Source organism: Netta rufina (genome assembly GCF_964035555.1).
Source record: "Netta rufina genome assembly, chromosome: 1".
Lineage (NCBI taxonomy): Eukaryota > Metazoa > Chordata > Aves > Anseriformes > Anatidae > Netta > Netta rufina.
In genome coordinates this window covers 131,015,840-131,027,174 of record NC_140123.1, presented here as the reverse complement: position 1 = coordinate 131,027,174, position 11,335 = coordinate 131,015,840, and the positions used below count along the sequence as shown (strand labels likewise).

At 37.6% G+C, this 11,335-nt stretch overlaps 1 protein-coding gene across 7 annotated transcripts in view; it reads right to left on the bottom strand.

Annotated features, from left to right (window-relative positions):
- Positions 1-2,554: 2,554 nt before the first annotated feature.
- Positions 2,555-11,335, bottom strand: part of ABCC9 (ATP binding cassette subfamily C member 9) — a 75,435-nt gene continuing 66,654 nt past the window's right edge. For 4 of the 7 annotated variants that reach the window (XM_084292011.1, XM_084292013.1, XM_084292014.1 and 1 more), the window contains 6 exons: positions 8,504-8,612; positions 8,165-8,268; positions 7,351-7,484; positions 6,914-6,976; positions 5,641-5,820; positions 4,659-4,799 (listed from right to left, as the gene is read on the bottom strand). In XM_084292011.1, the coding sequence (XP_084148137.1) occupies positions 5,683-5,820; positions 6,914-6,976; positions 7,351-7,484; positions 8,165-8,268; positions 8,504-8,612 (548 nt within the window). In that variant the 3' untranslated portion in view covers positions 4,659-4,799; positions 5,641-5,682. Of the gene's footprint in view, positions 4,800-5,640; positions 5,821-6,913; positions 6,977-7,350; positions 7,485-8,164; positions 8,269-8,503; positions 8,613-11,335 lie in introns of those variants that run through there. The other 3 variants (XM_084292015.1, XR_014618709.1, XR_014618710.1) reach the window with 3 other exon arrangements.

Below are 11,335 nucleotides of genomic sequence, written 5' to 3'. Positions count from 1 at the left end.
ATAGAAACTATTTCTTATTAATAAAACAGTTATTTTGCAATAAATGTTTGTTTATAGTCTGTTAAGAATGTGGCTTGTTTTATTAGAGGAATAAAAAACTCCTGCCAGGAATGTCTGTTATGTTTGCATGAGTAGTGTCTAACACCAGACAGATTCTATCAATGGTGGATAATTAATAACTGTGTAGGAAATTGTTTAAGACTTTTCTAGAAATCTCTCTTCTCTTGAAGAATTATATTTGGAAGCTTCTCTGAACTTCATAGCTTCATATAAGCCAATACTCTAAGCTGTCCTGCCAAAAGAGCATCAGCACATCGCTGAATTGTAAGTCAGGGAACTTCTGCCTCATAATAATTTTTTGATAATTTGAGAACCTGGTAGTCTTTCCCCACAATTCTACACAGAGGTCAGTTCTGGTGGAGAAAAAACAGAGCAGTAAAAAAACAATGTGGAAATGATTGGGATGTTTGCATGGCAATGAAGAATTTGATTTACAGTTTTGTTTTCCGACTTTTTTTTTTTTTATTACTCTGTTTTGCCTCTGAAAGGATTTATTTCCAAAGAAACCAAAGAACTCCTCACATGACATCACTGAATTCATATCAGAGAGTTTACAAAACTTATTGTGGTTTTAAATTAGGCTTTCAAAAGGTACTGCTTGAGGATATAAAATAGCAAATCTGACTAATTCATTTTTGCTTTTTAACACATTTTATGGGAGAATCATTGCTCCAGAGAGATTTTAACTAGTAGCTATGTGGTTTCACTAGCTATTTTAGAATGGATTTCTACTGACACTATCACAATGGGGATACTGAGCTCAAACACAACTTAAAACCCCTGCAATGGGATTCATGGCACATGAACATTTTGGCTCAGAAATTAACACAACATTTGTATGGGGCATTGCTGGTGAAGCAGTAATGAGAGGTTAGCTGTTACTAGTATGGTGAAAGGTCACATACAAAAAGGGCACAAAGCCATTTGTGCCAGCCAATACAGGGAAAAGGAAAGACAATACACTGGTTGCAGCTCAAAGGTTGAGGAACACAGTTGTGGATCCACAAACAGCTGCATTGGCAAAAAGGGACCTTACTCCTTCTATTTTACTTCAAACATTCCAGAAAAATACTTGACAGAGAAAAAAAATGACAGATGAGATGAGAAACTTAATTTCAGAAGTCTCACAAGAGGTGATTTTCCTCTATCCATAGGTAAAAAAAATATACATGTGGCCAGTGTTTGCATTCAAAGCTCCTTTGTAAAAGGAGGAACTTGGTATTTCTAGAGTATAATTTTGCAATAATGAAGGCTTATTTAGTTACTGCTTTTGGGGAAAAAATCCAAATCATGATCACACTAGAGTATGTGTCCCCTGAAGAGGAGGGGTGTAAGGATAGCAAACTAGAGAAAAGCAGGGGAAGGAGGAGAGAGCAAAGCTGTGTCAGAGAGGGAATAGAGCAGAGAACACAGAGTAAAATCAAGGAGTGGGACACAGGCAGAGTAGGGAGCACTCAGGAATACAAACATGAACCTCAAAAAGGGTATGATATACAGAGGTGCTGAGGGAGGAAAAAAAGCAAGGAGGCTGTGGCAAGAGAGGAAGGGCTGAGGAGTGACACCAGAGGTGGGAGTGTGGCAAGAGTCAAAGAAACCAAATCTCTAGGTTGATGCTTCCTTGTACACGTAGGGTCAACAGCCTAAGAAAACTGCTCCTAAAGGGGCCTCAGTTAAGACCTTTACATGTAATCAAGAGAACTTTGTTTCAAAAGACTGTTGGGAACACCCTTCTTCAAAGCAAAAGTTCAACCTATTCCATTGCTGAGTATGTAACATAGGCATGGTGACTAAAATGCAAGATCTGACAGATCTATGGCAATCTGTGTGCTTTGTCTCTTGGAATCTGTGTGTATTGAGCAGGATTAATTGCTTGAGAAACCAAACCGTACATTTAAACTTGCTAGAGGATATGCTCCAATGATTACCAAACACTTTGACCACAGTTGCGTAACTCCTGAACTCCATGCAGTACTCCTGCATTCCTTCAGCAAAATGAATCAAGCATGCTGGTAGACTATACTCAGCCCACAACGTATTTTCTTTTCTACATATTGAAATAGCAGTGTTTATTACACTATACCTCTGGAGGAATGGATGAGCAAAGAACAGTCTTCTTACTTCTGTGATGTGTTTGGAACAAATGTAAGAGGAAAGAGGTGCTAACTGTTGGCCCCTTTTAAGTTCTTTAGGATGCCTAACAAATCTTAGTTCTTCTACAGCCACTTAATGTGGCTTAACAGGAAATAGGATTTCAATGATAGCATCGGTACCTCTTAACATAAATCAGGACATCATCAAAGATACACAGGTGAAGTTATTTGTACTTCATCTTCACACTGTCTGAGTCTGACAGCAATGAATCCAGTTAGCTTTTCACTGAATACAATGAAATTAAACCAAGAATATTTCTGGCCTTTTGGCTCTGTAATCTATATAAAAACATGCTGTAAACATCTGCTTTATTTTTTTTTATTATTTTCTTTGTATGACAGGGTTCAGCAGAGAGTATTAATTGGGAAAAGAGCAAAAACTTTTCACAGCAGTAGACAGGGAAATCACGATGCTTCCCTTATTAAAATTTTCAAGGCTGATTTTTTTTGTTTAGTTGTGCCACAGAGCTTGTATTTCCAATAGTTAAGATGGGAAAACCAAACCAAACCAAACCAAGACCCATATCACTGACCAAAAACAAAACAAACAAACAAACAAAAACCAACCAACCAAAACACACACACACACACAAAAACAAACAAACAAACAAACAAACCAACCCATAAACCATTGTATCATTTTTACAATAGTAGACTAAATACAATTCCAATTTCAAGTCCTAGTTTTGGAGGCCAAGGGGAGCAATTATTGTCTCATGTTCTTTTCTTTACACTAGAAATAGGCATAACTGCACTTCTTGTTCATCCTCAATCTTACAGAACCATAGAATGACAGAATGGGTTAAATTGAGAGGGGCTTTAAAGATCATCTAATTCCAACCCTCTGCCACATGCAGAGATGCTTTCCACTAGACCAGGTTGCCCAAAACCCCATCCAACCTGGCCTTGAACACCTCCAGGGACGGGGCGTCCACAGCTTCTCTTGGCAACCTGTTCCGGTGCCTCACCACCCTCTCTCTGAGTGATGAATTTCTTTCTAATATCTAATCTAAACCTTCCTTCTTTTAGTCTAAAGCCATTACTCCTTGTCCTCTCACTACACCTCCTGACAAAGAGTCCTTCCCCAGCTTTCCTGTAGGCCTCCTTTAGGTACTGGAATGTCCACTACAAGGTCTTCCTGTATCCTTCTCTTTTCCAGGCTGAACAACCCCAACTCCCTCAGCCAGTCAAAATATATTTATATATAAAATATAAAAATTGTCTATAAAAATAGATGAATAAGAATCACATTGAATACTACTAGTGAAACTGATGTCTCAAACTCTGCCTTTGAAAATATGTCTATTAAACCCCTTCTAGAGGGGGTTCATTGCTCATTGCGCAGTTATCACAGTTCAGAATCTAGCCATATGCATTAGCCAAGTGCAGGCAACCTTTTCAAACATGTGTGAGGTAAATATATATCTAAGTGCACCTAAAATCTTGAAGGAATCATTTGAAAATCACCTCGTCTTGGACAAGATCTGATTTATGGATAATTCAGAAATGTGCAAAGGAAAAGACAGGTTGTTCTAGCATAAAAAATAATGTGGAGGGCTAAAGACATATAACACATTTAGTGGTTGTCTAATTAAATGCCATTTTAAATAGAATATTTTAGTGGAAACGTTTAAAAGATTGACTAATAGCAAGTTCAGATAAATTCAGATTAATTTTAATATGAAGTCTTATGATACTGTACAAAATGTATTCTTCTATAAACCTATCAAAGCATGCATAATTATAGGGTGATTTGATTCAAAAATAGGGGTCTTCGATTCAAAAAAGTCTGCAGAATGAATACAGATTTAGGAACTGGCTGTAGGGATAAGTCATCATTGCACTGAAAAAATAGTGCTGTACTAACTACGGTGTATGAACTAACACGAAGGACAGGAAGAATTTCCTTATTTCTGATGAAATTCCTTTCCCTCATTCACTGCTCCTCTACTACAACTTGAAGAGCAAAGTTTATCCCTTTGGAATGCAGAAGATTGCCCCAAGTGTTATGGGTTTGGATTTGTTGTTTTTTAATTTTCCTCTCTGGGGACTGAATGCTTCTGTGAGTCTCTAGCTTCCTTGACAAACTGCACGATTTGATTCTTGCTTCCAGAATAACATATGCAGTTTGTAAGAACAGTGCATTATTTTGTTGTCTATAAAAGAAAATAAGGTCACTTAAAATGTCTAAGAAAAATGTCGGATTTCCAGGAAATAAAAACTTTCTGCCTGCGTGTTTGTGTTTGTGAAGTTTAATGGATTTTTAATTAAGTGATATTTTTATTTCTTTGAGGCATACATGTATTGTAATGGGTTTTATTATTTTGAAAGATGGACGTGTAAAGAAAAAAAAAGCTCTGAAAAAAAGGTTAAAGTGATGTTACATTGAATATAAAGTATTTGCATTTGATTTGTTTAAAAATAAGCTATTAACATACATCGTGTGATTCTTCACATGTCTGCCCGGACAAATGAAGCAAAGATGCCATCTTCTTGAGAAAGCAGGTTCTCAGGTGTATCATATTCTAAAATGTTCCCTCGTTTCATGACGATGACCAGGTCTGCAGTTAGAATAGTGTGAACCCGATGCTGCCATAAAAAGAAACAAAAAACACATACAGATGTTTTCATTTTGATAGTTTTCATTGCAGTTCATTAATGGGCCTAATCCAAGGCCTATGAAGTTGGTGAATGGCTGTCCTTGTTTACAGTGGTATTTGGAGTAGGTCCTTGTACTATATCTTTAATCTGAAGAGATCTCAAAATATTTTACTGCCTCTGGCACCAAGCCTGAAAATACTTATGCATGCACGCACTTCACTTTCAGTCAGCTAATTGCCTTTATGGACAACACAGCTGTCGGAATAAATCCCACGGCATCACTGAAATACGTCTTCCCCTTAAGGAAATATGAAGAAACATCCTGAGTATGCCTGTATAGTCAAGGTGGCTTATCGTCCTGCTCCAATCCTTGGTTTTCGTACATTGTCTGTACACACTGCATACATCTTAGGGAATTCCTACATTGTCTCCTTCTGCAAATCATTTAGCTCCCTCTGTGATTAAATTGGTGTCTGCTGAAGGGAATAGTTTAGTCCTATATAACAGGAATGAAACCAGGTAGAGTTTGGTTGCAATGCTTTGTGAATATAGCCAGTCAGATATAGACATGACTAGCTCTAAAAATGAGACATTTCATTGTATAGGCTGAAGGTCAGGGATTACTTTATGGGGTGGATTTCTTTCACGTCATAGAATCAATGTTAGTTGCATGTCTAGGCTTTAGATAAATCTAATTAGTATAAATATTGACAAAATTAAATAAACCCAGGAACCACACAATAAACTCCTTCTTGCACTGTCATCTCAGATGTTGTGCAGTAGAAAGGAAGCAGAATGAAAGGGAACTAAAGAGGTAAAAAATAACTACCATAGAGCCAGAAGTCTTGTGAACAGTGTGGACTGAGAGAGTCTATTTGTGAGTCTTCACCAAAGTGGTGAACAGGCCATCCTCTTTGAGGAGTAAGTTTGAGGCAGTGTCACATTCAACTAGAGAGCCCTCAGAAAGGACTAGGACAATATTGGCATCCAAGATGTGAGATACACGATGCTGGAAAAAAGAAAAGAAAAACAGGTGGGTGAAGGAAAGATCATATATGAGTAAAGAAAGGAAGGAAATGAAGCCAGCTGTGTGAGGAAAGCTAAATATTAATATGTGCCATTTTGAGACACGAAGTTTCAAAAAGCAAGGGAAAAGTGAGATTCCAGAGTGAAGAACAATACTAAAAAATCGAATGACATTTAACTGGAGGGGAATATGCTTACTGCTAGCATCTTCAGCACTTATGTATCCAGTAATCTTAGAGCCTGTTGTAAATTACCCTGGGTTAAGTCATTTGTCTGACATCAACTAGCCACTGACAGACTTGAAACCAGAGTCCAGGAATCATAACTCTAATCTCTAACCACAGGACTCGATTCAAGACACGGTGAAGAAACATCTGTTGAAACACATATTTATCTCTTGGATAAAATGTCTGCTTTTTGAGTAAGCCTACAATCACAAGGTAGAATTTATCTAAAAGGTATCCTCTGTGTGTGTGTTTATGTATGTATATGTATGCACATACCTGTGCATACTTGCACAGATATTTGTTATGTTCTGTGTCACTAGAAATGGCAGGAAAAAACAGGAAAAAATGTCAGAAACATTTAGTTGAAGAGATATTAATTTTTGAGCAATCCCTGCTGATTCTAATTTTTAAAATCTTTATTCTAAAACCAACCTTTTAAAAAAATTATTATTCTAAAAGAGAAAAGACCATCTGACCTGAGAGATCTTTTGAATCTTTTGGAATTTCAGCTCCTTTTATAAATTTGTGCCATGGTTTTAGATGCCATACATGCATGAACTTTAGAGGCAAAATTCAAATCTAGATTTTAAAGCAACTTTCAGTAATGGTTTGACCCATGGATTCAGTTTAAATTTGTTAATGAGAATAACTGCAATTTTTTTTTTTGAGACAATCTATATGCTGAAGTTTCCTATAAAGTCTTTCTTCAGATCTCAGTGTTTTAGTTTGGGAATATTCTGACCTTGGGTTTTACTTTTATGTTGTTTTCATTATGATGTTTATATGTTGAAAGGCAAGAATAACTGCTTAAGAAATGAGGACAGAGCATCTGTGAGTGTCAATACTTACCGCTATTGTTACAACTGTACGGTCTGCAAAGGCAGTCATCACAACTTTCTGCAAAATGTTTTCCTACCAAAGTAAAAGACTTACTTCAGTTATTTCATCCTTCTTTATTCTACTTTGTTATGTATCTTCAAACATCAAAAAGACAGGGTCATATTCCACACCATCTTCCATCCGCACATCAGACTCTTAGTAATGAAATGACACAGGTGAAATGTAGGGATGCTCTAAAATATTTAATCTGTGTTGTTTTTTTTGCCCCTCACTGCAGGCATCGACCCCCAAAATACAACATAAATAATTGAAACTAAACACAAGACAAAAGAAAAAATTCTGTCAGTTTTCTTTTCTAACTAGATCTCATAGCTTACATTTTGGGGACAATGACGCCTCTTCTCCTAGTAGATCCATGCATCAATGGTATAAATTGCTATACTCACTGTGGCCATGTCAATAGATGCTGTGGCTTCATCCATGATGAGAATGCTACTCTTGCGAACAAAGGCTCGGGCCAGGCAGAAAAGCTGTCTTTGCCCTACACTGAAGTTCTCTCCTCCTTCTGTTACCATTGCATCTGTAATAAAATCAATTAAGTTGAATGTATGTTCTTACAATCAGGATGCAGTTATTTTGAGTGGTCACCATGAAAGCTCTGCTTGTGCACTGTTCCTGCATCAAGCAAGATCCCTGTAAAATCTAGTAAGAATAATATTGACTGAACACTGGCATAGAGAGATACCAAGAAAAATGAGCACATCTTCTTGGGAAAGGATCAACATATCATTAAGCAAACAGCTGGCAAAAATAGTTAAATCTGGTAGGCTGCAGGATTGTATCTTAGTAATATGAAATACACAATATGGTAGGAATTAGGTGAGCTTCCTTCATGAACCAAATCTCAAACAATAAGGTAAATGCTCTGTCAGTGTTCTCAACAAGAGCAACAACTCTGCTGGCCAAGCCAGGTTCTGCTGAAGGAGCAGAGGTAAATCTGCTCTTTTAAAACTCTTAAATGATAGGTCACCCCTCTGTGATGCTGAAGTGCCACATTTTTCTCTGAAATAAGTGGAAAACAAGACTACTCTCCAGCTTTTTACTAACAATATTTTCTCTGTCATGGAGACAGTATATTCATAAGATGCCTGTCAACATGATGGTTCAGTGTGTAAGATACCATGTATCTATCTATATAAGTGCATGCTCATTCATGTAGAATGACTTTATTGGCCTACATTCCTGGCTACTTGGACATACCAAGGCCTCCTGGCAATGATTTGACCATGTTCTTCAGCTGAGCAATCTCCAAAGCTTCCCAGAGTCTATCATCAGTGCACTTGCATTCTGGATCCAAATTAAATCTGCAAAGAAAAACAGAGCAGGAGTCTTGTCACTACAATTGCAGTTCATTCAGGTCTTCTGTAACGGAACAATTTGGCACAGTGTATCTCAATTGATTTCTCTTGGACAGACTGTGTGGATACACCGGAGTGAGCTGGGAATGTTCATTCCCATTTCCATCCTTTCCTGTCCACAGTAACCATCACAAACATGCCATGCAATGCTTTTCTTCACCCCCTGTCTGCTTACACCTACCGGATGGAACCGCTGAACAGTATTGGATCTTGGAGGATAATGGAGAGTCGGGAACGAAGAGTATGAAGAGGCAACTTGCTGATGTCTATTCCGTCGATCACTATCCTCCCTGTTTAAAACAACATGCAGAAGATGTGAGAGAATTGCACAAAATGTGATTTGCAGATAGCAGGCAGAAAGATAAAGCAGATCCTTTGTGCTGGACTCCAGATGATGAAACAGCTTGCTTCTGCATTCTCTCAGCATTGTTATATAAACATGGAGAAGGTGCATGTATGCATTAACACAAGCCAGAGGGAATCTAGTTTATTAGTGATGTTGTTGCCTTTCTGTCTGCTCCCCACCCACACACCTCCCCAAGGAAATGTGTGGCTCCTATGCTACATGATTAATAATAGCACTTGAAAGATAATTTATTTTGGGGCAACCTAAGGTTTACAGCCAAACAGATCAAGAAGAACGGGAGCAACTTATGCAGTTAGGTCATGTTCTGTACCTTTCTCTATTCCCCTTGACTCTAACAGTAGCAGAAGATCTTTAATTTCAGATATGCTCACTTCTTTTTCATAATATATGTTTCTACAATCAATAATGCATCAGGAGCCAAAAATAACTCCAGAGGGAATGGGATAGCACTAACTTTTTAACAAGAGGCAGATCAGGAAAAAAAAAAAAAAGGATGTCATACTGCAAGCATTTTAATACTATTCATGGCAGTTCTTACATATCAATTTCATTTAAATATTTGGTTGTGAATTAGCCATATACTGTTCTTCTAGCATAAGATTACTGGAAGTGGTCACATTAATCATTCCTTAAACTAGTAGTTCATTCCCGTACAAGAAGTTGCTGGTACAGCTGGGATACTTGGTAAAGCAAGAAGATTTTTCCATTCCTAGTCACTACTCCAGGTTAATGAGCATATGGATCTCATCTGAAAATCTGATTCACGATGTGCTAGTTGTTGGAACTGTAGATATCCAGGTGAGGAAGGTGGAGGAAACGTATAAGAGGAACCATGGATGGCTACTCTGTAAGTTGAAGAGCTGGAAGGGCAACAGAAATCTCTTCCCTTCGATCCTCAAAGAAAAGCCAGGAACTAGTGAATCCAATGACTTTCCCTGGACACAGAAGCTTCCCTCTTCACATGTGGAAGGGATGGGCCAGCGTAAACTGGATGAGGATATTATAAGAGGTGTTTTCATCAGGCTCAACTCTGCCTTTTCCCTGTGGATTACTTCATGGTGTGACTGCACCCAGTCCTGGAAAGTACCTACTTAATGTTCATTAGTTCTCAAACAGGGAGAACCTAACCATGAACTGGCAAGTAAATGGATATTCAAAGCTCTGTGTGCATGACCCTTCAATCATTTCCAATTTTAATGACTTTCCATTTTGTAGGTTACAATATGAGGGCCTATTCCAATGAAAGACCCAATTCCCACCTAGCCAGACTAACATGCTCATGCTTTTCTCGGAAGTTCAGAGGAACCAAGATTTCATCTGTGGAATGCAAAGCTCAATTATTTCCAGACTTTCATAAAGGCTGAATCAGCTCATAAGACTTCAGCATGAGACAACAGTGGTTGCATGAACTCAAGCATGAATGAGGACATAAGAGAAGGTTAGAAGAATATGAGGTGGACTAATGAGAGAAAAATTAATATGTCATTCCTTGGGAACAAGGTAAGATATTTTTGATAGAAGCCAGGGTGCTCAAGGAAAAGAAAAGAGCAGATGAGATAATATCATTGCGGGAAAAAGTTAAGTAAAGAGGAGTTGGGAAACCAAGAAAGTAATGAGGGCGTTCAAGCAAGACAAAAGAAAGAGATGGTTTGAAGAGAGGACAAGAAAGGGAAAACATTAAAGACTGAAGAAGAAAGTGAGAACATGGAATATGGAATAAATAAAAATTTTAAGAAGTAACACAGACATAAGGAAGCAAGATGGATACCTTGAATGAACTCTTGGCTTCACTGAAGTTACTTGTAATCTTGTTAAATAATCTTTTTTTAGAGCCAGGACCCCACCCAGAAGTGGATCAGCTTACAGTCCAAATACGGTTTTTGCTGAGAGAGAGATGGTTATGCACAAAGGATAAACTAAGCTCAATTAGAAAAAGCTGAGGAATTCCCATAGGGAAAAATCAGGGATACAGAAGGAACAGACAAAGAAACGATATAGAAAGAAGATTAAAGTAGAAGGAAACTGAAAGCTGAGCAGAAATAAAACTGTTTGCACTACTTACATATCCAGGAACCTCAGTCATGAATCAGAAACCATATATACACATAGGCACAGAACCACAACAAAAGCAAGTATTAGCTGCATCAGATTTACTTATCTTCGCACATCCTACTGGGGTTTCCCTAGCAAACATTTAATGCACAACAACCAATTTAGAAACAGAAATCTTTGTAACAAAAAGATCAGTAGTTTTCCATATTTGTACAACAGTTCACATGTATATTTATTATAAATGCCAGGGTGTGTATTGCTGCACACTAGTTCATTCCAATGAGCTAAGAGAGTGAAATGCTGCAGGAGTGAAAACATAGTAAAAGGTATCCAAAACCCTTAGTCAGTTTCTGCTGTAGTTGTGGGAAAACACAATAAAATAAAAATAATTATCAAGAGAATGGGCTTCTCAAGTTCCAGTTTCTATTCTGCTAATATTATGACACTTATCATAAGTTAATACAGTCATTCTTTAGTGAGAAATTTTGAGACTCCAGACTTGCATATTTTTTCCTCCTACCTCAAAAATGGCATATTGTTTTGTCAATGCCAAATAAATAAATGAATAAAATTTACAAGCGTAATCTGTGTGCA